General features: G+C 38.9%; 1 protein-coding gene across 1 annotated transcript; it reads right to left on the minus strand.

Moving 5' to 3' along the window:
• Window positions 1–6,740: 6,740 nt before the first annotated feature.
• Window positions 6,741–10,391, minus strand: DSEL (dermatan sulfate epimerase like; the record flags this gene model as incomplete). Its single annotated transcript, XM_080340525.1, has 1 exon — window positions 6,741–10,391. One exon carries the CDS (start codon window positions 10,389–10,391, stop codon window positions 6,741–6,743), a length of 3,651 nt encoding a protein of 1,216 aa, XP_080196651.1.
• Between the last annotated feature and the right edge of the window lie 12,535 nt (window positions 10,392–22,926).

Here is a 22,926-nt window from a genome sequence, read left to right on the forward strand (position 1 = left end):
AGCAAGAAACTTATGAAGGTGTTGGCCACTCTTGTCACAGTTCAAATCACAAAGGGCCCAAGAAATATTGCAGAAGATTGGGTCTACCACAGAATTCCAGTTAGGAGCTATTAATAATGATTAAAATTGTAAGCTATATGTATTTCTCTTGATGAAGGTAATGTGTTTTGTATTTTAAATAAAAATGCATGTAAATTCAATGTAAATTATAGAAGTATATCAATAAAGTTGCTGTAAAGAAAATAAGGTTAACTTCTTATTATTCTTTCTGTTGGTATAAGAAGACATTTTGAAGTATTTGTCATAGTTTGCAACCATAGTTTATTCTGACTAATTTCTCTCACTTTTGATTTTAAGAAATTATGATAGATTTCTTCAGAAAATGTCTGAAAGTATGATTTCTAAATTTTCAGTGATAACAAGAAATAAAAGCCAACAAAAGCAAATTGGTCATATTTGTACCTGTTTTGCAGAATAAATTTTAGAGTGTGAATAGAAATAATTTAATAACATGCTTAATGGTAGTTCTACTAAATTTACCCCGCAGAATTTTTTTTAATCTTTAATAGCATCTGAACATCTTTATTTTATAATGTATTTATTTATTTATATTGAACTTTAAAGGGGAATTGAATAACTTTTTTTTTTCTTTTTTTTTTTCTTTTTTTTTTTCCCTGCACCTTTAAATCAAAAAGAAAATTGCACCTAGATTAATTTAGGAGACACTAAAATAATGACATATATATTAGCTGTTTAAAACCATACTTTTAAGTTATAAACTTCTCAAGGGAGATTCTACAAAGGATGATATGAGTCTGTTGCTATGCACAGTCAACCGAACTAAATGCAGATGAAGCAGATTGCTGGCAAACACTTTCAATAATCTGTGAACAATGAATATCAGAGCTATTTCTTTATTGTCTAGACTGGCTCTTTGTTAATCATTCTATTCCCTTCATGTGTTAAAGGTACTAAGGCATAGCGATGTTCAGAGAAATCTGGAATACAAATAGGTAAATTCCTACACACTGAAGTCAACAGCATCATTCATTATGTAAGATTTGCAAATGCACCCTGGAGCAAGTTAGAGGTAGACATACATTCAAGTGAGAGCAGCTTAAAAAAAGTCCTAGTATATCAACAAAGACAGGGTATCTGCATGTAGGCATGTTTTTTTTCTTTCAGCAAATGGAATGAAACTCATCTTAGCTTGCAATTAAACAAGGTCATTAAAGTTAGTAATTAGGCTGAGGAATGGATGAGAGCTACACCCATACTTTTAAAGATCTGATTATGAGACTGGCTTAATCATGGCTAACTGATAGCATTGTCTATAATATGCATGTTTTTGCATTATCTCTATTTTGTTGAGCAACAGTGCAGTCCATTCTAAAGAATGAAACAATTCTTTATTACATAAGTCAACTTTTCTTTCAAATGTATCACCAAGGGATGCTGGCCGTTGAGAAACTATCAACACTTAATCTATACCCAGGAGGTAAGGCAGTACCCCCTCACTGAAAAGCATCCTTGGTGCCAACAATGTTTTTATAGAGCTACACTAGGTAATAGCTATATAGCTACAAATTAACACAGATAGGGAGTAGAAAAAAAATAGCACTGCTTTGAAGGAAAAATAAAATAAAAATCCAACCAAACAAAAGTTCCTTTTAACTTATCTTTCCATCAGTATTCTTATGGTAATTTGAAAAAGACAACATTCAGCTGATCAGCTAAAATGAATAATAAAGTCTACTGTTCAGGCATTCGTAGTGCATGATATAGCATCTCATTAAGACCGAAGTATTCTAACACATGCTTTCAAGTCTATTCTCTTCAGCAGCATAACATTTTATTTCTCCTGTTTTTCAGTTCATTTCTGTGTGCCTGTTGTAGTCCTCGCCAGGTCTGAGATCATGTTTCTTGAAATCAAGTGGCACCTGTAGGATGTAATTTATTAAAAAAAAATAGACTGGAAGATCCTGAAACACAACAGAAGGTTCAAGAAAATGTAACCAAACTAACATTTCAAAGTGAGAGTCAGAAAACATAGGATAAAATCTATTTCTAGCCAAGCTGCAGGATGGAAACACAAAAAGGTCTAAAAAAATGCACAAAGAAAATGTAAGTAACTCCTCTCTTAGAAAAGCAATTAAGAGCGAAAATATTAATGGCTTTCACAAAAAACAACTGTGTGTTTATTATCTCTGATAGCCTGCCTTCTATCATGTTCTTGGTATTAGTTTCCTCCGAGCTTTGTACATTAGATTGATTCACGCTGAACAACTTTTCAGAAAATAGCTGGAGACAAATATTGTTAAATAATTTGCAATAGACAGTAACATTTGTTTACACCACATCTTGTTGCTCCTATCATAATAGGCATTTTCCATCTAACTCTCCCAAAAGCCACAGTTGGGTTCAAGATTCAGAAGGTTTAAAAAAAAATAAATTACTTGTGAGAGTATAGTGACAAGACCTAGGATGATTGACAAAGGACAAGCACTTACTGCTCACCATCTGCAAAATAACTCAGCAGCCACTAACAGAAAAGGACCAGGACTAACACCCTCCAGAAAACAAAACAAAACAAAACAAAACAACATTAAACCTGTTTCACAACTAATATTACCTCATCAAGACTTAAAAACATGCAAACCTCCGTTGTGCCACATATTTTACATATAATTGAGGATCTTGTACAGAATTGAACTCTAGATCTGACAAATTAACTGTTCAAACATAAGTCCGATGAGGACTGTATGCCATCTGCATGTTAAGAGGGTGAAAGGAACCGATCTGACCATGATACTGAGGATCATCTTCACAGACATCGCTCTTGGAAAAAGCCTACTGGGAGTAATAGAAACACTTAGGTATGCTCAGAGACTATAGATTCATGCAATTTGATAGAACTCTGAATGCCGAGACCCATGTGCATCTCCCCATGGCTAATGTCACTTAGTTACAAAGTAAGCAAATAAATGTTTTCCTCTGTGTTTATTTTTCTTAGGCTTCCAAATATGTTTCAGAAATATAATTATTTGAATAAAGCCCACTTTTAAAAAATACATCAAAATCTTTGCTGTCGCATAATTGGACAGTTCAAACTACAATATAGAACAAATAATTATCAACATCTACCATAGACGGAAAAACGAAGCAAAGTTAAGAGAAAGTACTGAGACTAATTTCCGTGAGCATCTTTATGGAAGTGTAACTGGAAGTGCCAGAACACTCTTCAATACAATGTACCTAAACAGACATGCTTTTCAAAAAGGTCTCAAATTTTACTGATAGTCTTTAATATCACTTTATGGAGAAAGGGGAGGTAAATGTCCGTGTCTGTGTAGTGACTATTCTTCCTCTGGATGCTATTGGCTGAGAATTTTGAGGATAACTCTGTACATCCACAAAATCATTTCATATTATAAAATTGCACTCATATTCTTCATATACAGAGCTACACTAGTCTAAATGGGAACATATGGGTGAGAAAAAAAGAAATACCTATTTAAAGACTGATTTGACTTAAGATCAGTACAGACATAAAACTGGAAGTTCTCTAACAGACGAAAGCAAGTGTGGGTATGGTGGTGGTGGTTTGGTTTGGTTTTGGGTTTTGGTTTGTTCTGTTTTTTGTTTTTATCACCAGGCCTCCACAGTATTCCTGTTTCTCCATACCACAACTGCCATTTTATGGATGGTGCTACTGAAATTTATTCTACAAAGCCCCAGATCTGCATATTCTAGTGGGCATTCTCATCAACCATGTGCACATTTATTCAGCTTTTTGCTGTATCTTGGGTTCATTCATACAAGTAGAAGGTCACAATCTCAACACAAAGTCATTCAGCTCCATAGCTGGGATACCTTCTATCTGGTACTCAATTTGGTCAAGAGGTCATGTAACTTATCATCTAAAACTCAACAAAACAATTACATGATTGAAAATCAAAGACTTGTCATACCTTAGGCATTCCTACTCTATTGTTTCCAAAGACACGACTTTTCTTTTTACATATTTTTAACATAATGATTATAAGGCATTTGCCCTTACAACAAGATCTAAAAACCAAGAGAGCTCTCTTCTAACTTTTTACGTCTGTTTAAGGAGCACACAATGCACCAAAGTCTGAATAATAGATTATGCATTCTTTCAACCAGGAAAGTACAGTACAGAAAAGAAATAGCTCCGAAATCTTGTGTATAATTAATGACAGCAACAACACTGTTACGACATAAGCGCATGGGATAACCTGTATTCCAAAAGCAGCACAGATGTTGCTCCAAACAGATGATTCTGTCCATCCTAACTCTTCAAAACCAAAAGAAAAGTTGGTTTATAAGCTATTGTGGCATTTCATATGGCTCTTTCATGAAGAGATTTTAAGGTCTATTTCTATTTCCACAGATACAAAGTCAGTCTTAATTCTTACCTTCAGCTGCCCTAAAATATCTAATAGAGAAAAGCCTTTTTATTTGTCCTGATTCTAGGGTGTAAACCCTGGAAATAGAGGGCAAATGCTGAAATTTATCCTGTCAAGTACAAACTGTACAGGCATCAATACTTTTTTTTTTTTTTTTTAACATATGAGCAAAAATGGCTTCAGAGGGAAGCCAATTTGAGAGAACAATACTTGGAAACTGAAGTTTCATCAGCATGTCAGTGTATGTTAACTTGTTTAATATTTTCTTTAACATGGCACTCCACCTAGCCAGGGGTGAGATCTAGGACTGACGGGGGAAAAAACAACTGCTGCTAGTAAATGACAGCTAAGTTACGGTTAGTGACACCGTAAAGTATTAATAGCTTTTTCATGCTTGAGGCCCATTTTCATATCTTAATGACTGGCCAAGAAAAAGCAACTTTACCTAAGTCATAAAGAGATATCACAACATGCTCCAAAATATGTGAAATGCATGTATGGGAGGGACAAGATAGCAGGGTAAGACAGGGACATAGTAGTAAGATTGGAAGGAAAGGTAAAAGCTCCTTTGTATTAAAAATCAGCAGAGGGTACCTGTAATCTGTACAAAGAAACTCACTGCATTTTGACATCGTCTAATGCTCACCACCCAAATAAACAGTAATTACACACATATTTCAATATAATATGCCAAAACTCCGATCCCAGCTCCTACAAACCAACTGAAGTGTATTTCAAGACAATTCCATTTGTAATAAAAAACAGATGGTAAAGGAAACAGATGTCACTTTGTGATCTGATTTACACATCTGCACACATTTATAATATGCATGCATTTCCAAAGAATGCTGAGCAAGTGAAATTGAGAAACGGGAATTTTTTATAATTTTTTTAAATGGGCATGCGCAAAGAGTGTGACTCAAGAAGAAAATAAACTGTGACACAGACATGTCTATCCTATCAAGCCAATATCATGTAAAAGCACCATGTTAAAGAAACAGCAATCATGATAAAAATCAGACAACTTTGGAAATAGTTTACTGCACGGAAAGATCATTCAAATGTGAGGTGGATTAAGGGATGGGTGATTTTCAGATTTCTGCCCTCTCTGAAAGAAGACCTGAGGTTAGCAAAGGTTGTCCTTCAGAAATTCATTATACAGAAAAGCAAAACATCCCTCAGCAACACAGACCTGGAGATTTATTTAAGATCTTCTAAATCGCAGATTGCCATTTTATGCAGACATCAACAATAAGCCATTGACAATGACATCAAATATTTTCAATTAGTCTCAATGAAATTATGCACAAGAATCAGTAGAGAAATGTGTTACAACAAAGAAGGATGAAAGAGTCTTACTCAAAAAGAGAAAAACCTTTCAGAATCTCTTAGACAAGAGGTACAGGGTAAACCAGTGTAAGAAGCTATGATGTTAACAACCTTCAAAATCAAATTAGACTGAAGCAGGTTAAAATGAAACAAAATCTTCTCCAAATTTAACTGCTCGTTTGTATGATCTTGTTGGGTTTTTAGATTTTGTCCCATTTCTTTTTCTCTGGATAGTTTACTTCAGGCTTACAAAGGGTACCACATTGTCAGGCATGAGAATGAAGTCTTCTCTTTCATCAAAGCACAAAACCCAATTTAAGTGCCACATCCATCTCTCAGCTGAAGGAACTATATCCTACAATGATATTCAATATCTGTGCCCATTCCAGTCCTGGGCCTGCCTGCTGAGACTGCAGATAAGGAACTGGATTGACTCAAATGTTTTTACTGTTTCCTCTTACTGAAGGGATGCTGAATAGCCTTAAATCTCAGCTTATGTTTATTTTGCACCACTATAGTGACCAGTGAGACACAGACAGAATGCATGAGTAACCTGTCCAAGGAGGCTGTTTATCACCACTGGGAATTGGGCCAGTTTAACCAGTTAATTTCACATAAGCCATCATACAATCATCACATGATAAGTACTTCAGGAACTAACCACTTGGGCTGGAGTCAAACTGGTGAGCTGGAGGTGGAAAGCTCCATATTCTACTATTAATTCCCTGAGCTACAGAGTCCCCAGCTGGTAGTCCTACAAAGGTTCACACAACTTTTTTTGAAAGGCAGCAAAATAGTTACAAGATTAAAAAACAAATCAAAACAAAACCCACTTGCAAGAACAACTATCTTTTTCTTAAAATAATCTCTCAGAAAGTATGAGACTGTACACATTATACAAGAATAAACAAACTTTTCTAATATTTATCCACAATTGGTAGTCAGAGATCATTAGTGCAAATTTCTGCTGACCGGCAGCATTTACTCTATAAACTTTTGGTATCCTAAGTGGTCCATTAGAGAGCAGCAGATATCTTCAATACGTTTAATCTCTTCATTGGGCATGTTTTGTTTCCAGGCATGAATGCTACTTGGTGAAATTTCCCCTTCATAAGGAAGATAGAAAAGACTAGTGGAGGTGGCAAATAATATTTGGTTTAAGCTAGCAGGAGGAAGAGGAATACCAAGAAAGGCAAAAATTGTTTCAGCAGTCTTCTGAGGAAAGTTCACAATATCTTCAAACTTGACTAGATGATAATTTGTTGCCTGCAAGTCTGCATTTATTCTCAGTGCTGCTGCTGTGTTTGCTAGCCACAAATAGGACAACACAGAAACAGCATTTGAATCAGAATTTGAAAGTTCTTTTCTTAATGATTCATACTCAAAGGCATAGCCTTCATTTAAACTACATTTTCCTTTACCATTCTCCCCTTTAAACATTGCAGTCAAGTGTTGTGGAACATTTTTCAAGGAGTAAAGGCTTGGTCTATTTTTGTACAACATTGAATATATCCATGCCCGTGGGTCCCTTACTACATATAATGCTCTCATTGACGGTCCTAGGATTTCCTGAAAGAAAGGAAGTTTTAACGTCCAGCTCCCACTACTTAAACTAAGCACAGGTCGTGCATTTGGATAATAGATTAGATGTCTTCTCAGTTCCCTAATATATTCAGCATCTTTTTCTTTACTCCCTCTTGCCCTGCTTCTTTGCTCTGAAAGAGATTCTCTCTTTTTGGATCTTTTCTTTTTGTCCTTGCTTGTAGCAGAATGTTGAGCAATTTTACTTCTGCTGGCTTCATATAAATGAATATTTTGTAAATGTAACTTTGTGCCTCGAACTAGAGACTGGAGCCACCCTTGGATAAGACGAAAATGACCATTCTGGACATCAGAAACCTTCCATTCACATGGATCTACAAAGGAATCAATTTCAAATTCAGTCTCAGGAATTTCAAGATAGGGTGCAGGTATCTTGACATATAAAAAGTCACTGCTATTGAAAAACAGCTGTTTTAATATTTCTGCACCAGAAGCAGGAAGTGAAGTAATGATAACATCTGGCAAAACAACAGGGTTTCCTTCTAATTGTCTGGCTTTATTGCCTTTGTCATGTTCTAGGCTTGTCATGTCACTGCTCCATTTTGCACAGATGGGCTGAGTACACATGCTCCACACATCCACCAATTCAATAAGCCACAGTGTGACAACCAGTATCAGGATCCAACGCAACATTTTACTGAAGGATATGTAAAACTGCCACTGAAAAGCCAGTATGACCAAACTCACACCCAAAATTAGCCCTGCAACTATGTTCACTTTGAACCCAAACGGGAAAACCACCCTATTATTTTTAATCCGTTTTTCCACATATTCAGTACCTAGACCAAACTTGGTCACTTTGTTTTCATGAACTACTTTGGCAAAACCACCAAATCCCAAGTAATCAAACCTTGTCTTTAAATCCTGATATTCAGTCACAACAGAGATGGTATTTTCAGTGTTGTTGACACTGAGCGAAAGCTGAAATCCAGATTTTGCATTATCTATGAGTCTGCAGTTAGAAACATTGACATATGGGCCATGGAAAAGGTAAACAATCCTTGTAAGCGTGTTTTTCATTGGAAAGGTAACATTTACAAACTGAGTCCATCGCTTTTTGAATTCAGCAGCTTGTTCTGCCTCTTGTATCCTAGCAACAGGACTACTCCCATGATGATCAAACCAAAACATCTTGTAGTGGGCATCCCACACATCCATCATAGCTCCATTGTATTTGTTCTTAAATTTATAAGGTATGTATTTAAAATCAATGTCGAGATTATGAAAAAAGGCACTGACAGAATTAACAGGAGAGTCTTCCTCCTTCTCAATATGGTCTACTACTAACAATGTCTGAGAATTCAAGAGCAGCAAAACACGATATACACTTTTCAGTTTCATTGCTGATGTGTAAGCAGATACCGCCTCACCACTCACAAACATCATGTCCCCAGCCTGGGAGGCTGTTATAATTTCTCCAGTGGAGTCTCCAACCTCATCACCAATCCACTTCAGCCACTGGGCACACTCACCAAGCTGTCCCTCCCAGGGCTGGTTGCACTGGCTCGTAGGAGATGGAGCAAAGACCAAGACATTGTTCAGGTGGCTGAGTTTAGGCCCATAAAGAGCCTCAGATACAAACACCTGTCCATTGGGAGCAAAAGTAAAAGAGTTCTGATCGGGATGTTCATGTCCTGGATTGAAACTTCTCCATCCATCAATCCAGGCGTAAGGTTGAAAATGAACAATATCATAGACAGCACGTCCGCCAAGTTTTCCAGACTTAAAGGACACAAAGGTGTTTGTCTGACTGCTTGCCAATCCAGCCCCATAAGTAACAACTCCCCAGTTAGGAAACACATGCATTTTAGCAGTACCATAGTCAGGAGGCGGCTGAGGGGTGATTTCAGCAGTATACCATATGAATTCAGTGTGTAGTGTGCTCCATCTCTGTGCAGTGGATGGTACCATTGGCCCGTCCTTGGGTCTGTGTTTTCTAATCTGCTGTGCCAGCCAGTTGCCAGCTCCATTCTTCATGATAAATTTATCCAGAAAAACCAGTTGGCTCTCAGGACCATAAAACCAGTTGTAATTAGAATCCGCAACACCCACAGTCCTTTGAAAGCCTGGTAATAGGGTGGCATAGTAAAACCAAAAGTGCATTTTGAGCCAATTATTCTCCAAGTTGTTAATACCAAAGTGGCGCTGGGCGAGGAAAACATATTGGGTTATTGACTTCGCTGTGTAACTCCCATAAGCTACTCCCTCGTCCAAAGACCCATCTACTATATGATTGAGCAGAAACATTGTTTTCTCCATCACATCAACAACAGTGTGTTTCCAAATATTTGCCTGAGATCCTTTGTCCACCCCTGCAACTAAAGCCCCAACAAGCAAAGCAAGCATATTGGTTGCTTGGTGATTATGGAGAAGCTGCTTTCCCCAGGAACGAACCTTTGAGTACTCATACATTTCCTCGCTTACAGACCATATTTTCTCCAGGTATTTTTGCCGTCTCTCATTTTCAAGTGAATTATACAAGAAGTCAAAAGCAGTTGCAAATCCCGTTAAGGAGTGACCAAGTGGCACTTCATCTCCAGGAGCGTTCTCAACCAACCAGTTTTTGTAGCCAGCCATTCTATCCATATATTCTAGGGCAAAATCAAGTGCAGCTTTATCTTCCGGGCACAGCAAACAATAAAACGCTAGAGGCGGCAGGTTGTTACCATAAATCTCATTCCACTTCGCAGCAAAATCAACGTGCTTGGGTGGAGGTAGGTAGTATAATGGATTGGATAGCATAACCATCACCGCACTTCTGATAGCTCTAAATAGATGCAAATGGCTTGTATGAGCCTTCTGCCTCAGTGCCTGGACATCTTCAGCATCAAAATACAAGCTTGGGTGAAGAACTACTTTTTTCAACTTCTGCTCTGCACTAAGACCTTCAAGTTGCTGTTTTTCATATTGATCTACATTTTCTATGAAAGTCACCCAATCAGAATAATTACTTACAGATTCTTCAAAAGTGAAGACAGCAAACATCATTAATGCTAGAAATAAAGTATGTCCTGTGAACATCAGAGCCATGATCCATTAGACAGCTCCTCTTCCCCAGGCATGCATCTTCTAACAAAACACGAAGTTCAGATACCAAATTTTGATCCAGTTAGTATAAAAATGAACATCTTAAGGCATATTTTAAGGAGAAAAGACTTAGTGTGTAGTGTGCATTGTAACAGATACTCAGATCACATGTAATCTGAGCTACAACATTGTAATAACAAGGCTCTTGAAATCTCAGGTGCCTTGTCTTTTCACACTTTTCTCAAACACACTACAGCATAAATATTAAAACAAGGGAAAAAGTAAAATATCTAAGATATGCATATAAAACACAGGTTGACACTGCACAGTAAGAGACTGAAACACTCTTCGTAACTTGAAAAACTCATCTTGAAAAAAGGAATCAGAGTAATGCATTTACTTTTTTAAAAGCTTCCAATCAGGTCAAATTCAACTTCTAGAACTGAAAAAAACTTCACTGATCACAAAACAATATACTTTATCCAGAACAATGTGTTGTATTTGATTAAATAGGGAATTTACAGCACTTGGAAAACAAACTCCAAAACTGTCTTCAGCATTTCCCTGATATGAATTTGTATACATGGTCTTTCCATCTTTCTCTTCTGGGACTCATGGGAGAGTGGAAAGGGGAAAAAATGAAGAAAAATCAACATAGACCCTTCATTAGCTCTTTTTGTTGAAATTTCAGTGCTTTTAACCACTATTCCCCTTCAGCTTGTAAAAGACATAGTTTCAAGTCTTCTTTCATTTTATCTTCAGCCAATGATGCTCAAATTTTGCGTCAATGATTCAGATAATCCTGCTCCTCGCATTACAAAGCAAAAGGAAAACATGTGAAAGAGGCAGAAAGTCAATATTTCTTTGTTAAAAGAGCAGTTTCAGGTGAACTTCCACTTTGCATGTTGGTTCTTCTCTGTGGAAACAGAAAGGAAAGTTCCCTGAGGCTGTACATGTGTCAGAAAATATTTAAAGTACTTTAACAGATCACAAAGTATTGCTAACTTTTTAGGAAACATAAGAGTTAATACACCTTTTCTTTTACAGAAAATAATTTTTAAAAAGAGCATTTTTCAAAGTGCCCCAAAATTTATCTTTGGCAAAAGAGAAATTCACATCGGCTATGTAAGCTCACTTTATTTCCCCATTTTGTGTCTGACTACGAGGTCTCAGGGCATATTTTCCCATTACGCTGTCCAGAGCTACCCAACAAAATAAATCGGACACGCCACAAAATTAAGTGGAGCTCAAATTAATAAGCAAATAACTTTACGTGTATATAAACCACACGCATGGTTCTGCCGGTGCAATGAAGGCGTGAAAAGGGAAAGCTGACAGACCGACCCTTGCCGGCGACCGACGCGGCGCCCAAGGGCCCCCCCCCACCCCGCCAGCTCCGGGACGAAGCCTGACAGCGCGCCGCGCCTTCCCCCCGCGCCGCCCCCCCGACGGCGGCCAGCAGAGGGCGCCCGCCACCGGCTCCGCGCCACCGCCCCTCCCCGCCGCCCCGGGGCCGCACAACTTGAACAAGTTTCGGCGGCCACCGCGGGTGCGCCCCATGCGCTCCCCCCGCCGCGGCCGAGAGCCTCTGTCTCCTCAGGCCCGACGTCCCGGAGTGTAATCCAGTCTTACCGCAGCGGGTCCGGCGGGGGTCGGGGTGGCCAGCAGCTACCGCGGCGACGATTCGCTCTGCCCCGGCAGGCGCGGCCCGGGGCGTGGAGCCCGCCTCCGGCCGGCGGGGCTGCGGGTGGCGGTGCGCTGCGTCGGCTCTGCTCGCCTCCGGCCCCTTCCGCGTTATCGCTACTTTTCACTAGGGCTGGCCGTAACTTCGGGTCCCTGCCCTCCGCCGGCGGCTCCCCAGAGTTGATGGCGTGGGAGATGCGGCGACGGGCCACCAGCGACGGGCGCGGGCAGCGAAGCAAACTCGCAGGGATGTCGCTGCGGAGGGGCGGGAAGGGAAAGAGGGAGGGAGAAAGGGAAGGAGGGGAGATGGCGGGGGGGTTGGCAGAGCCGCCCCCGGCGGAATAGGGATGTGCCGATTCTCCGCGCTCGTGCTCCAGAGGTGGGCGGGCTGCGGGCCCCGCCAGCGCTCCCCACCGCTTCTCTTCCCTGCGACTGCGTCAGCTAGCCAGCGCTCCCAGCCCCGCTCCTGGCCGTGGGTGCCACCGCCGTCACTGCGCCTCGGCCGCGGGCTGCCGGCGGAGCGGAGAGGAATGGAGCGCGGCGGGCGCGCCCGGGGGCAGGGCCGGGGCCGGAGCCGGAGCTGGGGGGACGCGGCAGGGAGCGGCGGAGGCGGCGGAGAGAGGCGGAGTCGCACCGCCCAGGAGGCTCCCGCGGCTGCTGCCCCGAGCCCGCGGTGAGGGGGGCGAGGGTGGAGCTGGTCCCGGTGCGAGGAGCAGCGGGCAGGTGTGAGAGGGCTCCGTGGAAGAAAAGCGGCCGCGGGAGATCGTATCCGTGGCTGCCCGGCCGGCAGCTGCCGCCTCGCCGTGGGCCAGCTCCCACGGCTCCCAGCCACAGCAATGGCAGGGCTGGGCACGGCGGCGGCCCGGCGGCCGACGAGCAGGGCTGGGCAGGGCGGCAGGAGTCGTCTCTCCTGAGGGTAGTGACTTTGTGAACGCGGAATAAAGACATAACGGTACCCATATCTCGAAAACCACGGGGATACGCAGCATCTGCTTGTTCGAGCGGTCCCACTTTTTTTAACTACCTCCCTGCGCAGGCACTTTATGCGATGCATTAGAATGATTCTCATTCAGCTTTAGCGAAGGCTTCTGAAGTTCACGTGGTTAAGGGCCAGTAGAAAATGCGGGCTAGCCCGCCTGGTGCCTGTGGTCCACCCACGAAATTCAAGACATACGCCATTCTCGGTTTTGAATCTCAGTTTGAATTGCACTTGATGACTTTCCGAGTCTGATTTCATAACCTGCATGATGTGGTACCAAGCTATTCTTTGCTAGTAAGTGCAATCCAGGAAAAGAAAGGGTGCGAGATTTTCTACATTTGTTACCATTTACTATGTTTATAAGTTATACCTTAAAGGGCATGGGGTTTTAACCATCCGAGTAGCATAAGTCACCACTTTTTCCCAGACATACTCTATATTCTTCTTAACGTTCCCCCCCCCGCCCCCTCATCTTAGAAAATACAGTACCATATTTAAGTATTTCTTAAGATACTCTATCTTGAAATGAATATATGAATATATAATGGCCATACATTATGGATACTGATTCTGTTTCTTTGTGCTATGGAGAGCACCTTAGAAGGATTAAATTATTAAATTATGCACATTTCCATCAATGATTAACTATGTCTGCAACCCTCCTAATCTTTCAGATGTGCCTGGTGGACTTGGCTTAAGAGGGAAAAATACCGATTATTGCCTGGATGATATCTTCCCATCAGAAGAAATTTGCATAATGACCAAAGAACAGCACATAGTTCCCTGACCTTGAATCTCTTACAGTTCTGCCTTTTCATTCTACTAGGGAAGTTATTCCAGGAAGAGTGCAAAGGGAAATGTGAAGCAACAATAGGAGCCACATTCCTCTTTAAGTCAGTAGAAGCCAAGTGGAATACAGTACAAATGAAAACCTCCTAAGTATTTTTCCCTCTATTCCCATTGTACCTTGCATTGTACCCATTACTTTTATTCCCCAGGCTGACTCACTCTGAAACACTCTTGGAGAGTGACTTCTCCCATAAACTGTCAGGCAATTCTGAATGAGCACAATGTGTGGAGGACTTGCGTTAGGCTAAAAGCAAGAGTAAAGCTCTCCCAAAAGCCCTTCTCAATCTCTGGGACCTGTGGTGAGATCATTGCATATATAGCATTTCAGTGCAATATATTTGTGGAGAAGCATGAAAATGAATTATTGACTGTCCCAGTATACTCACAAATGGTACAATTTTGACAAAGTCTTATTTAAAAGGTAGTGAAGGCATTTGAAAGGCATTTCACTTTTTCTGTGGAAGCTCTTTCACGTTATCAAAGATGCAATAGCAGAATACTTAAGGCTGATTTTCTGCTAAGCCAATTGCAAAGCTAGAGCATCTGTAACCCTGTATGATCTCAACTAGTAAAGGCTACTTACTTTCTGCCATTTTCAAGTCACTATGCTTAAAAACAAAACCAAAAAACAGTAGTGGTAGAACTAGTGTTCAATTATTTTTCTATTAGTAATTTTCAATAGTCAGCAGAGCACAGTTACTCTGCTACAACTGGAAACCAAAAGTGAAACCTCATGGTTCAACTTGTATCCAGGAGGAACAATTGAGTGAAGCAAACTTCGAAAGAGTTGGATTATGGTAATTAGCAATAGTGACCCTGGGTTGTAACCAGCTCTTTTGCATAAAATGAGCCTGAATTGTATTTGCATTCCACCTTACCTGATTGCATAATACTGTTTAAAGAGTGGTCGGTAAAATCAAAGTCACTTTGAGAACAACTGTTAGCTGTGAAAGTAACTATTAAAAGTTACCAATTACATTTTTATTTGCAGAAACACTGACCGTCTGGCAACAAATTGCATTATATAGTTATATTTTCAAATATTCTTCATAACTATGAAAAGTTGAAAAGCAAGGGTGATGTGCTTTCATCTGGAAAAAGATGCTGTAAATATCTACCAAGAAAATGGGTTTTGGCTCATGAGAAAGTGACCTCACTGTCACTTCAGATTCTTTGTACAAGAAATCATGGGTCATTGTTGGAGATTTGCTCTGGTGTATCACCTCAAGGACAGCATTCTGCATTGATACCAGAATCAGACATCCAAATATCTTAAAAATGCTAGCAGCATTATCCTGCTTGAGCACAGGCCAAGTGCTAACAGATGGAAGTGAAGAGTAGGATAATCAGCTGGACTGCAACAAAATATTTGCCAGTGAATAAGAGCATAATAATTCAAAAGTTCATAAATGAATGAGGTGCTGCTGTCAAATATGAGATTTTGTTCCACATATACAAAAAGAGCCAGATATTTGGGTAGGACCTGAAGTGAGGTAGCTAGATATCCAGTGAGGGTGGACTCTTGAAACTTCTGCCCAACTTGTCAAGTAGCCGAAGTACATAAACTCTCAGGTTTTATTTCAAAGACATCACAAGTTTGGTTTAGAGTTCTTGTCCACTCAGAAATCTCTCCATATTGGCAGGGCTCAGTGCTTATTTAATGTTTAAGCCTAACTGTGGCCTGAAATATACACTTTTCTTAATCTAAATCCACTCATAAATCTAATTCATTACTAATTCTTGAAATGCACCTCATGCACAGCTCCTTTTGCAACAAACAAAAAAACATTGCAGGATGATACAGTGGTCATGAGCATCTTCTTTAATGCAAACTGTTGGTCAGAAGCACTCACCTTTCACAAAGACATGAGTGTAATGCTCTTTTCTGCTTTAAAGGATGCTAACTAAAATCTCTCAACTCTTAAATGACATAACCTCTTGCCTCTTTCAGCATAAATCATGTTTTTGTTCCAAACTAGAGGCACCCTGTAAATCACGTTACTTTTTATTAATATAATCACATACCAAAACAAACACATGTAATTGAATTGTATCAGAAGGAAGTTTACCCTCTGCCATCCAAGAACAGCTCATACACTTTATGATAAACAGGTATTGGAATGAAGCATATACCACATTCTTGGAGCTGATGTCATTCCAGATCTCACACTCCAACTGTGACACTGACTTTTGCAGTGTCCAAGTCCACTTTGCCTCTGTGTAGCATATGACAGTAACAGAAATAAAGCCCACACTGTTAGCTAGTCAATTAGTTTTGGAGACAAAATCTGATGTTGTTGATGAACATTTAACAGATAAAGGGAGTGAAGCATAAAGCATGTAAACAATTGATATCTAAGTTTTTATATTTTGAGGGTCAAGTGAATGCAGAAGAATTGTATTATTGTGTATTGTGTAGAGTACACAGAAAAGAGCAAAACACCATATGGCAATACTCTTAGTATTATTATTAGTTTCAGTTTTAGATTTAGAGGTTTGATTTGTTTTAGTTTTTGTTAAATGTTTATTTATTTTAACTTTTTTTTATTTTATTTTATTTTATTTTTTTTAATTTAAGAATGGTAACTAATTAAAAGCAACAGCAACAAAACAGAAACCAGCAAACAAGAATATCTGGGTTTTATTAAAACTAAAAATTAAAATGATTAAGTTTATCACACTGCACAAGTGGAATGGAAAAGAAGTTACTTTTTTGCCATATTATCTTCTTTTTAGTGGAGTTTTCCAGTGCTACAAGACTGGAGTGCTCAGAAACTGGAAAGTGCCTGGTGTCACTGTCAGTGGAGAGGTGTAGGAAGGAGCAATGACAAAAGCTGCAGTGCTACACTGTTTCTCTCTCCCAGCTCTGCACTCTTGCCAGCCCCTCTTTGTCGGAGCAGTTGGCAGACTCATTGCTGCATCATTGCTCACGCAGACACAACAGGGCAACACAGTTCTGGGCCAGCTTAAGTAGATTACGAAACTGCACCTTCAAACTGTCAGCTCTGTACAGGAGTAATTTTAAGTCCATTCATGACTATCTCAGGCACTGCATATGAAACAAATGGGTCTATTTGTACTTACTTGGGTAGCATTTGTATCAAAGAATTTTCAGTGGAATTGGTATAAAAACATCAGAGATGACATTGTGTACAGCAGTGGGACCTCAGGAAGATTGTCAGCAGTTGGTCGGAACAGCACAGCATCGAATTCTTAGAATATCAAATTCATTGGAACAACATCTGTGCAAATCTACATTGGTGTACATTTTTTTTACCATGGAAATTTGTCACCAATTGCAGAAAGAAGATTCACGCTACAAGTGTTGTATTTATGGAAACATTTAAGTATTCAAGGCTTGGTGATTGTATTTTACCTGTTTGGATGTAAATCTTCTTTTCCTTGCTCTAGCAGCCTAAGAAACTCTTGAAATTAAACACCTCATCCCCTCACCCTATAAGTTCATCAGGCGTTAAGTTTTGAAGCTGGATATGATACATTCATTGGACATATGAGTGATCAAATATATGCTGCAGTTTGGGTCAGAGAAGACCTTAACATCAGAATCTCACGAGGCAGATAACCTTTGTATAATATTGCTGTAAATGAGATTCTATTTGTGGACTGCAACTAAAGGTCACATATGAAGCGTCAATGCATGGAGGCCTATCTATCCTTTGGTTGTGGTGAAACAAATTCCATGGTTTTTCATTTTAGCAGAGGTATATCAGCTGTAGCTTTGAAATCCTAATGTAAGCTCACTGCTGTGATTCCCATGAAGTGCATGCCTTTTGATTGACTTTCTAAGCTCTGGGTCCAGGCCTGAATTCCAGTACTCCATCACAGATGACCTTCCACCAGCAGTTATTAATATAGTGTTTGTATTTGCTGGCAATCATAAATTAGGATTAGTTTAAAGAGATTTTTAAATATATTGTTCAGCCCATGAGAAATATATATGAAAAATGTTCTTGCTGGACAAGCAGAACCTACAGAGGTAGCAATTAAATCATAAGACTGAAAATAAAAACTGTTATGAACTACATGATTGTCTCCAAATTATATGATTAAGGAGGTACTAAATTAGACATTAAAGTGAAAGAGTACAACTACAAATCTTAACTAAGCTTATTTTTTGTAGTTCTATTCATTATACTAATGTACAGGCTTATATTTTGCAGCTTTAGAAGCATTAGAAAACTGGAAAGCTACAGATTACAACCATATGGGTATTCTCACGTCAGCAGCAATGATTAATAGTATCTCCTGGTTTTGATTTTTATAAACCAAACAATATTTAAGACTGATATTAAGATGATTTACATCACAAAGAATTCAATCCCTGTACTTGAATAAAGAACGCTGCATTAAAAAGAGTGTGGGCTGGAGCAGCATTAGTTCACTCATTATCACAAAGAAACAGGCAAATTCTCAGGTTAAAATGGAATATCTCAGTTTGCAGCAAAATACACTGAATTTACTTAACATTTAGTCCATTCTGCCTAAATATCCTAAGTGATTTGCTGTCAATAAAGACCACATTCCTCCAACTTAGTGGGATATCTCACTTCCGCACAGTCCTATTAGATTTAATAAAATGACTGTGAAGTACTACTTAATGGAAAGGTGTGGTTCTACAAGTACTTTAACATGAATGAAGGCTCCTCTGAAAGGAGTGATCTACCACTCTTGTCATATTTGGTTGCCTATTCCCTTTTTCAAGGATGATATGACTGTGAGGAACCAGGCATGGAAACTGATTTTGCAAAAATCTCACCTGACAAAATAAATATTAGTTTCCAGCTAAATATTTTCCATCACTTTAATTCATCTGGGGTAGAACAACAATATATATCTGAAGCCGAACACTAGTGAAAAACACTTATTTGGAGACTATTTTAGCATAAACAGCCTTTGTAAAGCTGTTTGAATCCTTCCACACCTAATTCTGGCATCTTGTTCTGCAGGAGGAAACATCTAAAATGCCAGCTGTTTTAATCATCTAAGTAAGCCTTGACAATTTGAGAGGCATCTAAAAATATTGAAAATATATACTATCAAACCTTTTCAAGTAAGAGCTCATGGTTGCAAATATTTTTCAATGTTATTTTAAAAAATATATTCCCAAGCACTTACAGTTACTGGTCAATTTTAACATGTGCTTTGCTAAGTATTAGGTAGATTGCCACTGGCTTCCTTTAATTCATGTGAGGAAAGTGGTACAGAAATATTAAAGTCATGACAATATACCAGTAGATCGCAATTGACTTAGTCTGGACTGTAGATAACACGATAACCTATGTTCTCTCACAATCTAGAATACAGGATTTGTTTTCAGTTCTTTTGGATGTAACTCAGACTTTTGAAAAGCTAAATTTTGAGGGGCTTCCACTTTCATTACAGTTTTTCTGGCTAAGATATTTTGTCCTGCAGGTTTCTTTTTAAGTATCTTTCCCATCTGTACTCTGTTATTCTGAGTGCCTTTGTTGTCATTATTTTTAACTTGCAAATGCTGCCAGAGAGATCAGTTTCTTCTACATAACACAGTGTAAGTCTGTACACAGGTACCCAAGCAAGTTGTAACAAGCTTAGCTAGCTAGAACAGATAACATGCTCTATTAAAGAAGCTGTTACTTCTGGGATCTAAGCTGATATATTAAAAATTAGCCTGAATATAACTTCAGGGAAGTGGATGGTTCTTAGCTTACCCATGTTAAAGTGAAAATTCTATTTAAATTTTGGAGCATAAAGACAGAATACAAGTCAACCAGTCTGCAGATCACTACGCAAAGAGGTCACACTGGAGGGTTCATAAATTAACAGCAGGAAGTATGAAATGATCAAAAAGCTGGAACTTGAAGCTCCAACTTTAATGATGTGTAAGCTGTACATTATTAACAGTGGTTGTAATTAAGACTGGAAGAGCTTTGAAAAGTATATGATGGATTCTCTGCAATTTGAAGTCTTTAATTACAACTAGATGTACCTCTCAAAAGATATTGTCGAATTTGATAATAAAAGAACTATCACAAAAAATTCAAAGGTCTTAAACTCTATGAATTTTTCATCACATCAGACTTTCTTTTATAGCATCCATTCATCTAGAAAAGTGGAAAAATATAATGGACATTTATAAAGGTCATATAAATAAGTTTCTTATAATGGCAATTGAATTGCTTTCTGTTCTGCTAACATAACTGCTTTTGGAGCCAGCTGAAGACCTCTCAGCAACATGGACAAAAATGAATTTTGCCGCTGTAAGTGTGGGGACATAAAGCTGGTCCTTCAACAGCAAAACAAGACATAGGGAAGAGAAACAGAGCTGAAATGGGACCACAGAATTTCCTGTCACACTTACTGCCTCTTTTCTCCTGCCCGGGTTCTACATCACACTAACTCCTAGCCCATACACCCTGACCTTTCTGGCAATAATAGCTGTCCAGAGTGACTTTCCAGATACAAGATAGCTAGGAGAAGATAATTAAGCTATGGATGTTTTCCTGTCCCTTCCAGTTTGCTGCCTAGGCAGCTGTCTCTTCTGCTAATGCCTGAAGTTGGCCCTGATTGCACTAGGGGTTCATTAAACTATTGTGAACTCGTTCAGAATCCCACCTTAGTGACCATCACAAGGTCACCTGTAATAGCCTTCAGGCCAACTTTTAAATCAACAAGTCACATATAAAATATATTGTTTTGTTTATGAGGCTTTAAGAAGTCACAGACATCTATACAGAAGTTTTGTATATCAATTGATAATTTTTTTTTTTTTTTTGATATACACACTTACAATAGATATCCTTGGCACACATGAACAGTATTATTTTGACTCATAGAAAAGATGTATTCACAGAAAGATAAATTAACTCAAGTGTGTCTTCTAAATAGTACTACTGAAAGGCAATAGATGTAAGAACAAAAATATTCATCCATTTAACATGAGATGGTTGCCATTATAAATGCTTCAAACACCACTTCAGCAGTTACCACATTTCTGACAATATTTCATTTCCAGAAAACATGGCAATTGATAGATCTCTGTCTAATTGTCAACAAACATGGAGCTTTCACTTTCAAATATTTTCCCCGTTGCTTTTCTACCACACAAAAGATGAATCTATCATCTCCATCTCCTGATCCTTTATAATATACTTACAATCGCAACAGTGGTAAGCAAATGAATATGGAAACAAAGCCCATCAAAACCAAGATGAGTTCAATTGCCTCTGCTGAACCATGTCTTTCCCACAAACATAGGATAACCTCTGGCAGCCAGGAAGGCAGCAGAGTATCCCTACTAAGCTCTGTACCCTTTCTTCTTCCTACCAAATCCACATGGTTTTGCAATATGCCTAGAAAACAATCTGATTTCCAGCTATTTTAGCCCAGGCAGGCATGCACTGCTGCTCTCTAGAGTTGCAAAGAAATTATGGGGAATTGTTCAGATTTTTTCTGAGAGTTCTCTGTAAAAGTAAATGATTTACTGATATCGCAAGTGATGGGATCAAAACATTCTAGATGTACACGTTAAATTTCTTGAAATTATGACAATAACTGAGCAAATTTCTAGTCATCTCACCCACTCTCCTCTCTGTATTCCTTGTGCCCTTAACAGTTTATTTGTCAGGGGCAAGGTACTTAACCTTCTCTTGACCTCCAAGACCTTATCAATCTAATGACAAAGAAAATAAGAACTTTTAGCCTGCTGCTATATTAGCGTGAGTGATTTGAATCTAGTAGAAAATAGCACAAACTTGCTGAAAGCAATTCTTTTTTCTACCAGAGTGAAACTTTTCCTTAGGCAAAACTTAAACACATTAGGTTGCCTAAGAATATCAAGCAGAACAAATTAAATAAAAAGATGTTTTAGCTCCATAATTAGAACACCTATTATTAAGAGTATTAAACATCAAAAAACTTGCCTTCCAAATATCAAGCATAGAACCATAGTCGGGAAAAAGAAAGTTTAAAATATCAGCAGTTAAAATTAAAACATTTCAAACATTAAAAAATTTAAATATTTCAAAACAATTCAGCTTTTGTTTTAAACCAGACTGGTTTCCCCAAATCCTAGTGTTTTTAAATTTCCTTCCAGGTCTGATGGCCTGCAAAGGTGATTTGGACTGTCCTAAAAAAGAAAGAAAAACAAAAAGAAAAGCAAATAGGAAACTAAGTATTGACAAGGGGTGCTCAGAGGCAACTCAACTCATCTGGACTTTTCATTTGAAGTTAAGCATGTGTCCTAAGTCATCTATGTTAGAATATGTTAAACAGTGTACAATAAGCACCTCCTTCTCTCCAAGTTGTGGAAGAAGTCTAAATAATGAGTCAAGATAGAGGTGACTGGTTTAGATATGTGAGCGTAGATGGAGATGAATCCAATGTCTAGTACCCACCACTATCTGAAGTCAAGAAGAATCTATTGTCTACCTCTCAGACATTAAATTAACCCCTTGGCTACTAACAGCAAAGCAAATCAATGTCTGTTTTGATCTTGTGTTATAATTTGAAATGTACAACATATCTTTTAAGAAAATCTGTGTAAAATGTACAAGCTAACTCATAGCAGTAAGGCTTATAAAGCATCACAGATTTGGTGAAATAATGCAGTATATCAGTCATACACTGAGTAGTATTTTGAAGGTTTTCTTGACATGCCGAAGCAAATTTATTTAAAAAAAAAAATCACAGAATCACAGAATGTTAGGGATTGGAAGGGAATTCGAAAGATCATCTAGTCCAATCCCCCTGCCAGAGCAGGAACACTTAGATGAGGTTACACAGGAAGGCGTCCACGCGGGTTTTGAATGTCTCCAGAGTAGGAGACTCCACAACCCTCCTGGGCAGCCTATTCCAGTGTTATGTTACCCTTACTGAGAAGTTTCTTCTCAAATTTAAGTGGAACCTCTTGTGTTTCAGTTTGAACCCATTACCCCTTGTCCTACCATTGGTTGTCACCAAGAAGAGCCTGGCTCCATCCTCATAACACTCACCCTTTGTATATTTGTAAACATTAACAAGGTCACCCCT

The sequence above is a fragment of the Nesoenas mayeri genome, assembly GCF_963082525.1.
Source record: "Nesoenas mayeri genome assembly, chromosome: 2".
In the NCBI taxonomy this organism is placed as follows: Eukaryota; Metazoa; Chordata; class Aves; order Columbiformes; family Columbidae; genus Nesoenas; species Nesoenas mayeri.